The following is a 16,423-nucleotide window of genomic DNA, read 5'->3' on the forward strand; positions in this document are numbered from 1 at the left end:
TGGCCAAAGTAAAACGGTCTTTAAGACCTGAAGGGAAGCTTGAGATTGAAGAACATTTGGAAGTTGGTTCCACAGACAGGCAAATGGTGGAACGAATGAGTTGAGGTGAACATTGATTCTTGGTTTTATGAAATTCACCAGAAGGGAGTTGCTGGTGGACCACGTACGTGCACCCTACAGAAACCTTGGGGGAAGTGGAGGAGAGGAGACAATGCACTAAAAGAGCAGAGGGTGCAAAACCAGAAAAGAGGTGGTAGAAGACAGAGAGACCACTGACCTGTCTGTGCTGGGAAGGTGGAGGTTTTGCTGTAAATACATGGTTCGCACAGTTCATGAAAGTCCTGGTAAAATGAGAAAGCATTTTTCAGGTCTAGAAAATCCTGGAAGACTTGTCCAAGTCCTTGGAACTACTGTAAAATCAGAAAATTATGCAAATAGTGTTTGTAAGTTAAGGTGGCCAGGGAGATTAACGTGCCGCATGTGGAGAGAAGTGGAGAAGATGTGACTGTTGGTAGCTTTATGACATGACATCCATCCGGTCAGGATTAATTTATGCAAGTGCTTTTGGAAACTCTCGATTAAGCATGTATTACTGAAATATTTGATGGCGTAACACAAAACAAACAAGGTTTCCTTCTTACTCTTGTGGTTTATTCCAATATCAGTTGTACGTAAAGCATATGTAGTAAAGGTCCTGGAAAACTCCTGGAAATTTGCTATTTATGGCTGTGTAAATCATGGTATGTGGTATCATGTTCTCAGACATAAGTTCAGTGTTGTAGCTGTGGGTAGTGGATTCTGTCCATGCTGGCATTTGATGGTTATATTCTTGAAATATTTGGAAATCCTATTTTCCACTTGCATTGTGTGCTGCTCATGTTCCATTGTTATAAGACTACGTGTGTGCTCTCTCTCCCCAAGCAGGCCCACACTGCACTGCCTCAGCCATAATTAAGGCTATAGCCATGTATGATGTATGCATCCTTGGCGAGCATATTTTCCTTGTTGTGCTTGTTCTGGGCTCATGATATCGACTCGTGTTGCATTGAATGCTGCATATCGGGGCCCATTCAATAGCATCATTCCGTTAATTGTTTCAAATTAGTGTTGGTTAACTAATTTACTTGTTACAGTGTAATTTTTCTTCCCTTCTCTTTTGTTTCAGACTAGGGCATGCCCGTACGTGGGTGCCCGTTCCTTGCCAAAAAAAAAAAAAAACGCTACCCGTACGCTCTACCCCGCCCGTACGCCCGTAAACAAAAAAAACAACGCTCTTCACTTCCGCCCTTCACTCTGACTGAATTGGGAGAAATAATGCGCATAAGAAATCGAGAAATTATTATTTTCTCCGGAAGAAATCGAATTACGAACCGTAATGGCGCACGCGCTCGGCTCGCTCTCACAACCGCAACAACGCGTTCTGTGATTGGCTGCCGGAAGTGCAGTCTTCACTGTCCGGAAGGTCGCAAATCGCAGTTACGATGAATCGCAAATTAGTTTTAATTCGTTTTAAAACATAGTTTAACGGCAACATAGTTTTCCAACGTGAAATAAATGAATACGCTCTCAAATGTGCCGTCCGAGGCAGAGTCTGTTCGCCACGTTCGGCACACGTGATAGCTCGCTGCTCTCTGATTGGTTGAATCGTTTTTTGGACATAGCTCGGTAACTACTTCTCCGATTAATATGAAACCTTGAAAAGGCACATCCTCGGGTCCCCAGCAATATACCTGGCAAGTTTCAAGTATATCGGACCGGTAGTTGTCGAGAAACAGCGGTCACAGACAAACATACATACATACATACATACATACATACAAACATACAAACATACAAACATACAAACATACACACAGAGATTACTGGAATTATAGATAGATAGCAAATTGCTATTTGCCTGAACAAATTGGACCTTAACCATCCTAACCTGTTTGTGAATTTATCTTCGACAAATATAAAAGGGTGAAAAGGCACAGACCTACACGTAATACCTAATAATGTCAAAGTGGATTATCTTTTTTTAGAAAATTTTACAAATTAATAAAAAATGGAAACCTGAAATGTCGTGAGTCAATAAATATTCCACGCCTTTGCTATGACACTCCAAATTGAGCTCATATAATAATAATAAAGGAGTCTTATATAGCCCCATCAAGCAGAGTAAACGACCCTCATGGCGCTTTACATTATCATGCGAACGCACACACACCGCACACACACACAGCACACACACACACAAACATACACACACACAGACACACCTTCACTCTTGCCCTATTCCTCTCCCTCCCCATTCAAAACCCACAGATGTGTACTCCCCCTCCTCCTCCCCTCCCTCACCCGCACATCTACACAGACATACTCTCGATCTCTGTCCCACCTCAAACCAAAGGGAAAACAGGACTTAGACTTTGAAAGACTTGTGAAACAGATAGGTTTTGAGGGAGGTTTTAAAGGCAGGAAGAGAGTCAACATGTCGAACAGAGGAAGGCAAGTCATTCCAGAGCAGAGGTGCAGCAAAGGAAATGGATTTCTCGCCAAACGACTTGGTGCCGGTGCGCGGCGGCTCTAAGGTCATAGAGTCGTCGCTTGAACGAAGCCGTCGCCGAGGTTCATAGAGAGTGAGCAAATCGGAGAGATAGTGAGGTCCCGTTCCACACAATGATTTATAACATAGTGTGCAAGTTTTGTATTGCACACGAGCAGAGACAGGCAGCCAGTGTAAAGATTCAATTTCCTTGAACCATCCTTGAGATGTCTCTACAATTTAATTGGAGTCCACATGTGGCCAATTCAATTGATTGGACATGATTTAGAAAGAAGCCCACCTTTCTGTATAAGGTCCCATGGATGACAGTGCATGTCAGAGCAGAAACTCTACCATGAAGCCCAAGGAACTGTCCTTAGAACTCCGAGATATCATTGTGAGGAGGCGTGGATCTGGGGAAGCATATAAAACAATTCTGAGAGTGTTGAAAGTTCCCAAAGAGTGGAGTGAGCACCATCATTAGGAAATGGAATGAATATGGAACTACCCAGACTTCCGAGAGCTGGCCATCCAACTAAACAGAGCAACCGGGCAAGAAGGACCTTGGTCAGGGAGGTGACCAATAACCCAATGACCACTCTGACAGAACTACAGAGTTCCTTGGCTGAGATGGGAGAATCTGTCAGAAGCAGCACTTCACAAATCTAGGCTTTATGGGAGAATGGCCAGACAGAAGTCACTCCTGAGAAAAAGGCACATGGCAGCATGCCTGGAGTTTGCAAAAAAGCAGATGAAAGACTGGGAGCATGAAGCAAAATATTCTGTTGTCTACTGAGATGAAAATGGAACTCTTTGGCCTGAATGCAAAGTACTACGTCCGATGGAATCTAGCACAGCTCATCACCCATCTAACACCATCCTTACTCTGAAGCATGGTAGTGGCAGCATCATGTTATGGGAATGCTTTTCAGTGGCAGGGAGTGGGAGACTTGTAAGGATAGAGGGAACAATGAATGACGCCAAATAACACAAATCCTTGAGGAGAACCTGCTTCAGAGTGCAAAAGACCTTAGACTGCAGTGAAGATTTATGTTCCAACAGGACAATGACCCCAACCAAAGCAACACTGAAATGGCTTCAGAACAAGAACGTGAAAATCCTTGAATGGCCCAGCCAAAACCCAGACTTGAATCCCATTGAGAGTCTATGGAAAGACTTGAAGATTGCTTGCTGTTCACCGACATTCCCTATCTAACTTGACAGGGGTTGAACAAATCTGCAAGGAAGAATGTGAGAAACTCCCCTAATCCAGATGTACAAAGCTGATATAGACGTATCCAAGAAGACTAGAAGCTGTAATAACTGCCAAGGGCACTTTTACGAAGTGTTGACTCAGTGGGTTGAATATTTATGTAAATTAGACATTTAAGCTTTTCATTTTTATTTTTTTTGGTAAAAATTTCAACAAAAAAAAATCCACTTTGACATGACATTATGGGGTATTGTGTGTAGATCAGTGACCAAAAATCTCATTTTAATTCATTTTAAATTCAGGCTGTAAAACAATAAAATGTGAAAAAAGCTAAGGGGTGTGAATACTTTCTGAAGGCACTGTAGATAGATCGGACGTTTTACCCCAACAATCACTTGAACTACTAGTCAGCGCACACTCACAGTTTCGCTCGGCTGTACATATAAATAGATACTCTGGTGTGTGGCTGCACGCTGTGGGTATGTACCTCGATTGGTATCGCCAAACCACTGGAAAGACAATGCGTTTGTAAGAGAGTGATAACCCTGCTCGGTTTGGTGGCCTCAATCGGTATCCATAATGGCTTAATAACCCGTCGGGCCACGGAATTTTCCGTGACATAGTGGTCTCTGCAGGTCCAGAGATTGGCGAGAGTCTGAGAATGTCCCCCTTGTAGTGAACCCCGATCCCCAGTCTGTAATAATATTTTGGTGTGTAGTGAGAAACGAGAACATTACCTGTTCACATCCCATATGATGATTTGTTTTGTGATGGAGACCACCTGGGTGGACCTCAGATGTTGTTAACCACCACCTCCCACTACTTTGCTCAGGTGTTATCAGATGCCTTATCTGAAATCCCTCTCTTTGGAGAATATCTTTCATCTATCTCCAATGATCGTGAATCAGGGGAGCTTTTGGAAACAACAAAACATGAAGAAATTGAGATGAGATCAAATGAGCTTGAGATGGCCTTAACCGTTTCTGTTCGCCGAGCCTCCGCAGCTCTAGCTCTTCTTGGTGGCTATCGCGAGATCCTAAAAGCTGGATCCAAGGTCCTGGTAAGGAAATAAAAACACCACACTGATGCACAGGAATTATGTGTATCATCGAAATACAAAGTGAAGATCGACGAAATGCAGTTTGGATTCATGCCAGGAAGAGGAACGACAGACACGCTTTTCATTGTGAGGCAGTTGCAGGAGAAGTACATGGAGAAGAGGAAGAAGTTGTTTCTTGGGTTTGTTGATCTGGAGAAAGCATTCGATCGGGTTCCACGCAAAGTATTGACATGGGCATTGAGGAAGTTAGGAGTGGAGGAATGGTTGATCAGAGTAGTGATGGCAATGTACAAAAGAGCGTGCACAGCTGTAAGGACGAAGGACGGGAACAGTGGTGAGTTTGAGGTGAAGGTGGGAGTGCATCAGGGGTCGGTACTAAGTCCACTACTATTTGTAGCTGTGATGGAGGTGCTGGCTCAGAACGTAAAGGAGAGTTTACCGTGGGAGTTGTTGTATGCAGATGATCTGGTGTTGATTGCGGAAAGTATGGATTGACTGAAGGAAAAGATTAACACGTGGAAGGAATGTAGGGAGACAAAAGGTCTGAAGGTGAATATCGGAAAGACGAAGGTGATGGCAAGTGGTAAAGCATGTGGTGAGGTGGAAAGAACTGGGAAGTGGCCCTGTGCTGTGTGTAGGAAGGGTGTCGGAGTGAACTCCATTCAGTGTACAATGTGCGCAGAGTGGGTTCATCAAAAATGTAGTGGTCTGAGAGGGTCATTAACCAGTGTGGCAGCTACATTCAAATGTAAGGTGTGCACAGAGGGAGCTGCAGATGGAGGAAATGTTGAGTTGGATCTTGGAGACGGCGTGAAGCTGGAAGGTGTGAAAACATTTTGCTACCTCGGAGACATGCTGAATGGAGAAGGTGGATCAGACCCGGCAACGGTTGCTCGAGTGAGATGTGCATGGAAGAAGTTTCAGGAACTGAGTGGCGTGCTGATGAGGAGGGGAGTGTCGTTGAAGCTGAAGGGAAAGGTGTATGCTGCATGTGTGAGAAGTGTTATGATTTATGGGAGCGAGACATGGGTAATGAACGTAGAGCAGCAACGAAGGTTGGAAAGGGTGGAAATGCGAATGGTTCGACGGATGTGCGGAGTATCGTTGAGAGAGAGGAAGACAAATGATGAATTGCGAAAGATGATGGGAATAGAGCCTGTGATTGATGCTGTGAAGAGGAACAGGTTGAGATGGTTTGGTCATGTGTTGAGGAAGGATGAAAGTGACTGGTTGAGAAGAGTGATGGAAATGAATGTAGAAGGAAGTAGAAGACGGGGAAGACCGAGAAAGACTTGGCTAAAGATGGTGAAAGAAGAAATGCGGGCAAGGGGGTTAACAAGGAGAGATGCAGAAAATAGGGCAAAATGGAGAAGATTGTCATGGGGACCGCAAGGCTAACCCCTGCTCGAGCAGGGAAAATGGCCTTTAAAATGCATGATGTTGTTGTTGTATTCTGTCAATGCACAAATAGTTGCCTTTGAGTATGCTGCTCTGCAGGTTAATTATGCAACACTTTGGACAATTTTATCATCCTCACTTGCTTCTGCTGAAAGCACTTTGTATTTTTCAGGTGACTGGTTTGTCCGAATATCAAGGAGAAGTCAAATCATTATCTTCTGACCTTTCCACAGCTAGTGTCTGTCTTTTCAATTCCTCATCTACCCAAAGCCCTTCATTCTTCCCAACTTCTCGTCTCAGTGTCAAGAAATTTGAGGTAAAGCTAGAATGTTGTTTGTGGCACTATATTAAACAGTCTTTGTGCTGGTATATACCCATGTCTATTACACAAATATGAAAGTACTGTCAATAAGCAGTGAAACTCATAAGTTGGATTTTTTGTGGTCTTGACTAACATGTGTCGGTGTGTTGACTAACATGGAGAAAAGTGAATCACACCTTCAAAACAGAACTGTTTGAGAGTGTTTGGTTTTGTGTTCAGAACTGGCCCTACAAAATGTTTGGTTTTGTGTTCAGAACTAGCCCGACAAAATGTTTGGTTTTATGTTCAGAACATTTTACGGAGAACTATGACATTATAATTGATTGTTCTAACTTAAATGTAAATAAATATGCATATTTGATTTTCAATCATTCATATTTTCACCAATTCAGTTAGTCTTCAGAACATGTCAAATTGGTGAGAGTCCAGCTGTATTTACATTTTTTGTCATCTTTTTATCATGTGCTTTTCACCACCACAGCCTTTGCCTTTGACAAGACTTGGCTTGGCTCCAGCTCTCTCACACTCATTATTCTCTCTTCTGATACCTACGGTGTCTGGACTTACTCTCAGTGCTCCTCTTCCTTCTCCTCCCACCGTCCCTATCGCCCTGTCTCGGCTCCTTGCGGATCTACGTGTCAGGTACGTTAGAGTCGGTTTTTCTCTGTCTGCAATATGCAATTACGGTTAATGGCGCCTTGTTGAAGCTGTCGTTCAAGATCTATGATTGTTTTGAGGTTTGGAGCCTAATGGATATCAAACCTGAAAAGTTGAGTATAGCTTGAACATGAAGAGCTGTTTAATTCATGGGAATTTCAAGCATGGTGACTTCAAAGAAATGGAGAGAATATGAGTATGATTGGAAATGCAGGTACAGGGTTATCAAAGTTGAAGTCATTGTGATTTGGTGGTCAGACTATAATTTATGTCATTAAAGCAATTTTAAAGTTGGTGGATGAAGAAACACGAACCATATCGGTGAGATGTGGAGAAAGCAATTGTTGGAAGAACTTGTGAGTTGCTGGAGAAAATTGGTCGTGTTTTGTACAGAGCTGTTCAGGCAATGTGTGAATGGATTTTGGAGCCAGAACTACAGGAAGAGATGGGCAGAGAATGTCCAGCAGCGATGGAGATTTTGCATCTCATGGCAAACGAGTGCAGTCCTGGTACGATAGGCATATTCTTCTGTCAATGAGGTTTTGCTTCCTTTCTGTTATATTCATGTTAATGACTAAAATCTAAAATGGTAAGGTTGTGAACTGTCAAAACTATTAGTTTTCTTCTTGTGAAACACAAATTTACACTACCGGTCAAAAGTTTTAGAACACGGAGGGGGTGAAATTTACACAGTTTAATGTCTCAATGTACTCTGAAATTAAGCATAGAACAAATAAACAATTGGAGATTTAAAAAAATCATAGAATCATTTTGTTTAACAAAATTTAATTTAAAATTTTGACTCAGCAAAGTAGCCACCTTTTGCAGATATAACCGCCGAACACACTCGTGGCATTCTTTTTACAATGGAAATCAAATATTGTTCGGGAAGTTGTTCCCAACACTGTTGCAGAAGTTCCCACAAATGTGTTGCACTTGTAGGTTGCTTTGCTTTCACCCTTCTGTCCAGTTCATCCCAAACCAGCTCGATGGCGTTTAAGTCTGGAGACTGTGCTCGCCATTCCATGATTTGAAGCCTACCGTCTTGTTCTTTTCCTCGAAGGTAGTTTTGACATAGCCTGGAGGTGTGTTTAGGGTCATTATCTTGCTGTAGGATGAACCCCTGATCAACTAGGCGTATACCAGAGGGTATTGCATGGCGCTGCAAAATGCTGTGGTAGCCCTTTTGGTTCAGGGTGCCAGTCACTCTGTGCAAGTTGCCGACTCTGGATCCAGAAAAAGAGCCCTAGACCTTCACGCTTCCCCCTCCATGTTTGACAGTTGGTGTCACACACTGAGGAACCATCCTTTCGCTTACTCGACAAAAACCCTGCGTGATGAACCAAAGATTTCAAATTTTGATTCATCGGTCCATAAGACCTTCTTCCAGTCTTCAGTAGTCCACTGGCGGTGCTTCATGGCCCAGGCAAGCCTCTTTTTCTTATTTTGCCATCTTAGCAATGGCTTTCTTACTGCCACTCGACCTGTCAAACTTGCAGCTCGAAGTCTTCTTTTCACAGTTGAAACTGAGACTTGCTTACTTCGACTAGTGTTAAGCTGTGCTTGAAGCTGTTGTCCTGTAAGCCGCCTATCACGCCAGCTGTTGACTCTCAGAAACTTGTCTTCTGATTCTGTTGTGGCTTTGGGTCTGCCAGACCTCTTCCTGTCAGAGTTTCCTCCAGTTTCCAATATACTACTTCCTGCAGTGCAATATTGTCCAAGTAATGCTTCAGAGGGTGTAATAACAGTCTGTTCCAATACTGCTTTTATACAGACAGGGGGGTTGTAATCAAGTAATCAGCAGAGGTTGGGACACCTGTCGGAATTGTTTGCATCAACTTTCAAGGCTAAATTTACTTACATTGCTGCAGAACAGCTGTAAGTTGCTAACCCATTACTTGTTCCCTGAAGAAGGCCTTTTTTTTTTTACAATATAACTGTGCAATTTACACTATTTTCCCGTTTTTGCTAACCTAAACTTTTTTAAAACCTCGAGCAGTTTACTGCTTACCTTTGTACCATTTCAGGTTATTCACTGGACTTGAATTGCTTAAATTTCAATAAAAATTGTAAAAATTGAGGTGTTCTAAAACTTTTGACTGGTAGTGTATTATAACTATTATAGCTTATAGATTAAGCAAGATAAGCATGAAAAAGTGCTAAAAATCTTGTTCTTGTTCATATTCTTGGAGTTATAACTGTTGCTTTTCTCTTTTAAATAAAGCAAAATACAGTCGTGGCCAAAAATATTGGCACCCTTGCACTTTTTTCAAATAACTCACAATTATATCGAAAAATAAGTTGATATTGACAAAAGTATTTGGTCTCCACAATTCTTTATTTCACTGTTAATATTGCAGAACATTTGTTGTTGATTCAGAACTTAATAAATCCTTTTAAATCAGAAAATAAAAAGAAATGGCATTGACAAAATTATTGACACCCGAGACTTAATATTTGGTAGCACGGCCTTTGGACAAAATAATTACAGTCAAGTGCTTCCTATAGCCATGAATGAGTTTCCTTCACATCTCTACTGGCAGTTTGGCCCACTCTTCTTGTGCAAACTGCTCCAGTTCTCCCAGATTTGAAGGGTGCCTTCTCTCAACTGATGTTCTCAGATCTCCCCACAGGTGTTCAATGGGATTTAGATCTGGACTCATTACTGGCCACTTCAGAACAGTCCAGCATTTTGTCTTGAACCATTCCTGGGTGCTTTTTGAAGTGTGTTTGGGGTCATTGTCCTGCTGCAAGACCCATGACCTTTGACGGAGACCCAGCTTTCTGACACTGGGTTGAACATTGCGCTCCAAAATGCCTTGGTAATCTCCTGATTTCATGATGCCAAGCACACATTCAAGGTACTCAGTGCCAGAGGCATCACAGCAACCCCAAAACATCACTGAACCTCAAGTTTAACTGTAGGGAAGGTGTTCTTTTCTTTGAAGGCTTCATTTTGTTTTCTGTAAACATAGAGATGATGTGCTTTACCTAAAAGCTCTAATTTGGTCTCATCTGTCCACAGGACATCCTTCCAGAAGGATTTTGGTTTGTTCAGGTGTGTTTTGTGTCTCTCTCTCAGCAGTGAGGACCTCCTGGGTTTCCTACCCTAGAACCCCCTTTCATTGAGGTGGCGACAGGTGGTTTCACACGGATGGTGTGTCTGAATTTGAAGCTGTTGTGCCTTGTGTCTGAAGGTCAGCCTGAATCTGTTTGGCAGTTGATCAAGGTGCTTTCTCCACCATTCGAACAATCCTTCGCTGCAATCTTCCATCAAGTTTTCTCTTGCAGCCACATCCAGGGAGGTTGGCTATAGTGCCATGGGCCTTAAACTTCCTGATAACATTGCGTGCGGTGGACACATGAACATAAAAGTTTCTGGAGATGGACTTGTGGCCTTGAGATTGTCCATGCTTGGCTACAATCTTGTGTCTGACCTCCTCAGACAATTCTCTTATTTTCTTTATTTTCTCCATTGCGGTACACACAGTGACACAAAACAGCAGAATGACTCCTTTTCTTGATTCAAACTGGTTGAATGAGTGATTTTTATATCGCAGGCACCTGCAACTCACAACAGATGAGTTCAATTCCAAAGTAAAGGAGAATCCACCTGCTTCATATCTAATTATTTCTAACAACTTCTAAAAGGTGCCAACAATATTGTCCGGGCCATTTTAGGATTTCTGTGTGGACTAAGCTCAGATTTAGTAGTTTTTTCAGCTTTTTTGTTATGCTCCACTGCAAACCAAAGAAATACATATGTGGATACCGAAATATTTTTTAATTTCAACAATTATCTAGAAGAAATGGTGCATTATTTGAAAAAAGTGCAAGGGTACCAATATCTTTGGCCAGGACTGTGTATTCACTAATTAAAGAAAGATTTTCATGAAATTTAGCACGTTTATAAACATTGATATGAACTCAAAATGTAATTGATTTAACATCTGAAGCTGTCACATTGTCAAATAGTTGTAGTTATTTCCTGGAAACATGTGTTCTTCTCCTGAAGAGTTATAGTTGTCTCACTATTTAGTGCACTTAGTTCAGTGGAGGATTTAATATATTTGTTCATCCAAATTCATACATAATCTCACTAGATGGTTTAATCTTACCATCTGAGTGGGTTACATATTCGGATTGATTGATTTTACAATTATTTTGTACGTAGTATGTTGACACAGATTTTTTTTATATATATATACAATTTACTCCAGGTGTTTGCTGTAGGATATTTTTATGTTATCTCCAAGTCTGTATTTTGGCTGGATCTTACCTTGCAGAAACTAAAATGTAAATATACAGTATATATATAATTTCCCCATGTATGTCAATTACATTTTTTATAATCCTGTTCATTTATATCATTGTATTTCTACGCCCCCAGTGGTGTTTATACTAGCAGACATGGATTTGTCCCCCCATTAGAGGAAGACCCTCTCATGAGCAGGCCATTGTTGCTCCTATGGTTGGCAGCGAGTGCCCTGGAAGCAGTGACGGAAAGAGAGTGGCAATTCTATGTGTGGGAAAATTGCATGCCCAGTCTGGGTCACCCAGATAGCTCAGATGGCAGAGTGCTGGTACGGTGGTTCACCAGAGGACCTGGATTCGATTCCTTGTTTGGGCGCATAAATTTCCCACATTTATCAAATGGCATAAAAATAATATTTATGCTGGGGTTATCAATATGTCATCGAGTTTGGATGTATTCCCTGTCTTGGGAAATAAAGTAATGAAGAACTCAGTGGAGATCTGCTTGTTGTTCTTTTGGGGGAAATTGATGGTATACTCAACATATGTTTTCACTATTTCTGTATGCTGTGTAAGGGTGGGAAGACTATTCTGAAGTCTCACGGTCCCCAGAAGTGACTTTAAGATGATAATTTAGGCAACACAGGTCAAATGATAATTTTCCATCTTATCATCCTGATTTGTATGTCTTGAAATACCATTAAAAGTGTGTTTCCAGTAGTTATAGTTATATAGATGCCTATGAGTATCGCATGTGTGACAGATCAAAACCCAGAGTAGAAACCTTGGGTGAATCTGTACGACAAAGAGGTACTGTATATCTAAATAGCAGGTGTACCCAGCGTTGCCTGGTGATGTTCTAATCCTGTTGGCATTTTGAAGAAATAATTTTGGGGTTTTTTTCTATTTTTTGTGGGTGCCCAAAACACTTCTCTGCATCCACTAAGGAACATTTACATTTAATATCATAATTTTACACACACACACATCGGGAATAATTTAATATTATCTTTCACGTAGCTATAAAGGCTCAGGCACCATAGAGGGATTTTTTTTTTAAATCTAACTTTTTTTTTAAAATTAAAATTAAAAAAAACTTTCGCCCAAAACACCCCTGTCACTCACTGATGAACCTCTGAAAGTTTGACGAAGAGCCGTTCAGCCGTCTCTGAGAAAAATAGCGACAGACAAACGGCTTTCTTATAGTATATCACTCTTTAAGACATTTTTGTGGCGACCATCTTGGAAAACGACCTCTAGCGGCCGTTCCCCACCTTGCGCAAAAGTTATAGGACTTGATTTTAAAGGTAATATAGATCAAAGTACCTAGAACCGACTTCAAATTTATCTCTGCTCAAAATAGTAGCAGGATCCGAGAAAGGTGACCGCACTAAATGAAGCATCAATCCAGGAGTTCACAGTTGGGCTGTTGAATCGCCATTATTGTTCAGTTAAATTAAACGATCTTGGTATATGAAGTCATCTTCCCCTTATTCTTAAAATGATAATGTGCCATTTTATTATACCACGTGTTGTATAATCCCTGGTGTTGGGCTAGCGGCTAGGGTGCCGGTTTAGGATCCTAGGATCCTGGGTTCGAATCTCGGTCGATCGCCAAATTAATGCCAGGGGGGTTGACTCAGCCTGTCATCCTTCCGAGGTCGGCTAATTGAGTACCAGTTCACTGGTAATTCCCTGTTTGTCGTTGAAGGCGGCAAAAAGGGTTGGCGTCAGGAAGGGCATCCGGCCGTAAAACATTGCTTCAAAAAGGGGACCAAAAAACAACAACTACCACGGTCCCCGAAAAGGCCAACCCCCGCTTTGCGGGGAAAAATGGCCTCTAAACGGTGGTTTTTTTTTTATTATACCACGTCCTTCATATGGATGGCTGATTTATTTTACGAACTTTTTTGAACATTGAAAATGTTTTTATCTATTATTCTCCCTCATGTTTCATCTCTCCAATGTTTCTTTCAGGTGAACGCCTGTCGATGATAGACAGACAAAGGCAGACGTTAAGACAGCTTTATATAGACACCGTTCGTCCTACTCCACCACCTCCTCCACTGGAATGCAGACAAGTATGTTTTTTTTTTAGCAAATCTCTCTCTCTCTCTCTCTCTCTCTCTCTCTCTCTCTCTCTCTCTCTCTCTCACTCTCACTCTCACTCTCACTCTCACTCCCTCCCCCTCTCTTTTTCTCACTTGCTAATATTGTTGTAAAATGTATTGTTGTATCATTGCTAAAACGTATTGTTTTTTTTAACCTTTATCACCTCCACACATTTAATTCATATACATTAATAGATTTACTTTCCCTCACTTATGTCATTAACTTTTCTCTCTTCTTATTTATATTTCTGCCTTTGTTTCTTTTTTTTGCCAGGAAAGAATTTTATGTTCTCATCCACCTTGTATTTATTCCCCGACTTTGTCAGGTTTTTCTATTTTTTCACGTTCCATGTCCACCATTTTGACCTGTTGAAGGGAAAAACAGTGCTGTTTTGGCTTCATGTTATTGTGAACTTTTTAAAATCCACATAATTACTGCTCCCTTTCAGTGGTGATGCTTGACAACACCCTGTAAATACTTAATGTGACAAAAACGGCATTTTATTTGAATTGCTTTCAATAAATTGTGACGATTATTGAAACCGGCCTCTGGGTGAATGAACATCCATGGCACATAGGTTCCCTAGTTGGTTATATCATTAGTATTTGTGCTTGGATAGACCCCCACCCATGATCGAAGGGAAATGGGGTATATGCATTGTTAGGGCTGCAGATAGGTCTTCTTCGATAAGCTTTTGGCACCCATGTTCATGCAATCTGAAACAGAAAAACACTCATTTGATTGTATGGCTGGCCTTTCTGTAAACATGTTTTTGCAACACCTGGCAATAATAGACATTGCACTTGATGAAGAAACTAAGCACAAACATTCATTCCACACAGAGCAGAGTATTTGTAAACAGTTTTTGCTCCTGAGATGAAACGTTAATAACATTAACTTCGCGTTTCAGTTTGGATTTAGTATTTCACTTTTCGACCTATTTCCAAAAATTGCTTCAAACCTACGTTTCGCACAAGAAAGATGCAATGAAGCACAATATATTATCAGTAGATAAGCAGATATATCTTTGGTAAGAGTTTTGTTCACATCTTGTGTTCATTTTGCACATTAAACACATTATGTTGGGTGTACCTAAACTTTTGACTGGTAGTGTCTGTTACATATATATATATATATGTGTATGTGTATATATATATATATATATATGTATGTGTATATATGTATGTGTATATATATAGTCACGTGAAAAAGTAAGTACACCCCATGTAAAGTTTTGACTTTTTCAACATATTTCAACATACAGCTATTTGATCTTCATTTCAACAATATTGATAGATAAAGGTGATATAATACAACAAATATCATGAAACATTTACATTTTGTAGTCCATTGTATAATTTACAGACTTGGTATTTAATATGGAATATTTTTTTTGTGGGGGTGAACTTACTTTTCAAGATGACTTAGAACCAAAAGTTCATTGGAATTATGTTGAAATTATTCTAGATTTTGTTAATGTGACCTTTAAAAGAAACAAAAGCCACATTTCACATTTTTAAACAAATAAATTGATCCTTGAAAGTGATGTAAACTGATATCGAACTCAATTCATGGACAGTACTGTGTTAAACTTCTGTACGTTTTCCAGAAGTATCTCTTTATTTTGCACATTAGCCCAATTTTTTTCAACAAAAACAAAAGCTAAATTTTGACTGGGATTACGGACAGTAAAATTACAGTTCAGTACTTCGTGTAACCCCCACGAGCATTCAAGAGAGCACGTACACGTCGAGGCATGCTGTTCACGAGATTTGCCAAGGTTTGGACAGGAATCGCTTGCCATGCAGTGACAATAGTCTGCTGCAATTCACGCACAGAGGTAGGCTGCTGGTCCAAGTTATCGATTTGACGCGTTAATTCTGCCCACAAGTTCTCTATCGGATTCATATCCGGGGACATGGCAGGCCACTCCATATGCTCTACACCACGGTCAGCAAGAAACTGTTGGATCATGCGAGCACGATGAGGCCGTGCATTGTCATCTCGGAAGACAAAGTTTCCTCGAAAGGCTGCACGAGCAAATGGAAGCAATGTTTCTTCCAGAATGACCCTGTACTTGAACTGGTTCAGGTTTCCATTCAGAACAACCAGCTCAGTTTTCCCCCCTGCAGGAAAAGCAGCCCAAACGGTCACCCCACCACCTCCAGCTTGGACTCTTGGCACTATACAATCTTCGTTGTGGGCTTCATGCACTTGTCTGCGCACTCGGACGCGGCCATCTTGATGATAGACCAGAAATCTAGACTCGTCACTGAAGGTCACGTGATTCCAGTGTCCTGGCTGCCATTGACGGTGCTCTCTGGCCCACTGCAATCGGCGCTGGCTGTGTTGTCTGGTCAGGTGTGGCTTTCTCAGGGGACGCCTGGCACGTTAGCCTGCTTGAACCAGTCGTTGGTTGACTAGACTTCTGGATACAGGCACATTTGTCAGTTGCTGCCACTCAGCCCTAAGCCGATTAGCTGACTTGGTACGGCCATTGCAGACTAACCGGTGCAGCTGGCGATCATCTCTCCTTGTGGTTCTGCGTGGACGTCCTGGCCTCGGTATTGGAGTAGGGACACCCCTCTGAGCATTTCGTTTCAGGATCTTTGACACCTGACCTTGAGTGATGCCATACTGCCGAGCAATAGCACGCTGTTTCATGCCAGAATTTCGTAAAGCCACCACTCCATGACAAACAGCATTGTCAAGTTGACGGACCATCTCCCGAGGAAGCGGCAATAACTTTTGTAGACGTGCAGCAGTTGTTTTCCACTAATACAGAACGCAACAACCCTTATATACCCGATTGTGAAGGCAATCGTCAAATGTACCTCTCCTTACATTTTGTCACGCCACCTATGATATAATCCTGTTATT

The 16,423-nt window shown here is 41.5% G+C and overlaps 1 protein-coding gene across 1 annotated transcript in view; it reads left to right on the forward strand.

Moving 5' to 3' along the window:
• LOC144892750 (putative E3 ubiquitin-protein ligase HECTD4) overlaps window positions 1-16,423 on the forward strand; it is a 48,566-nt gene that overhangs the window by 24,857 nt on the left and 7,286 nt on the right. Inside the window, exons 6-10 of the mRNA XM_078781094.1 lie at window positions 4,573-4,800; window positions 6,371-6,514; window positions 7,002-7,162; window positions 7,571-7,686; window positions 13,409-13,512. Coding sequence (XP_078637220.1) covers window positions 4,573-4,800; window positions 6,371-6,514; window positions 7,002-7,162; window positions 7,571-7,686; window positions 13,409-13,512 — 753 coding nt within the window. The remainder of the gene's footprint in view (window positions 1-4,572; window positions 4,801-6,370; window positions 6,515-7,001; window positions 7,163-7,570; window positions 7,687-13,408; window positions 13,513-16,423) is intronic.

Source organism: Myxine glutinosa, chromosome 6 (assembly GCF_964187855.1).
Source record: "Myxine glutinosa chromosome 6, kmMyxGlut1.1, whole genome shotgun sequence".
Classification (NCBI taxonomy): domain Eukaryota; kingdom Metazoa; phylum Chordata; class Myxini; order Myxiniformes; family Myxinidae; genus Myxine; species Myxine glutinosa.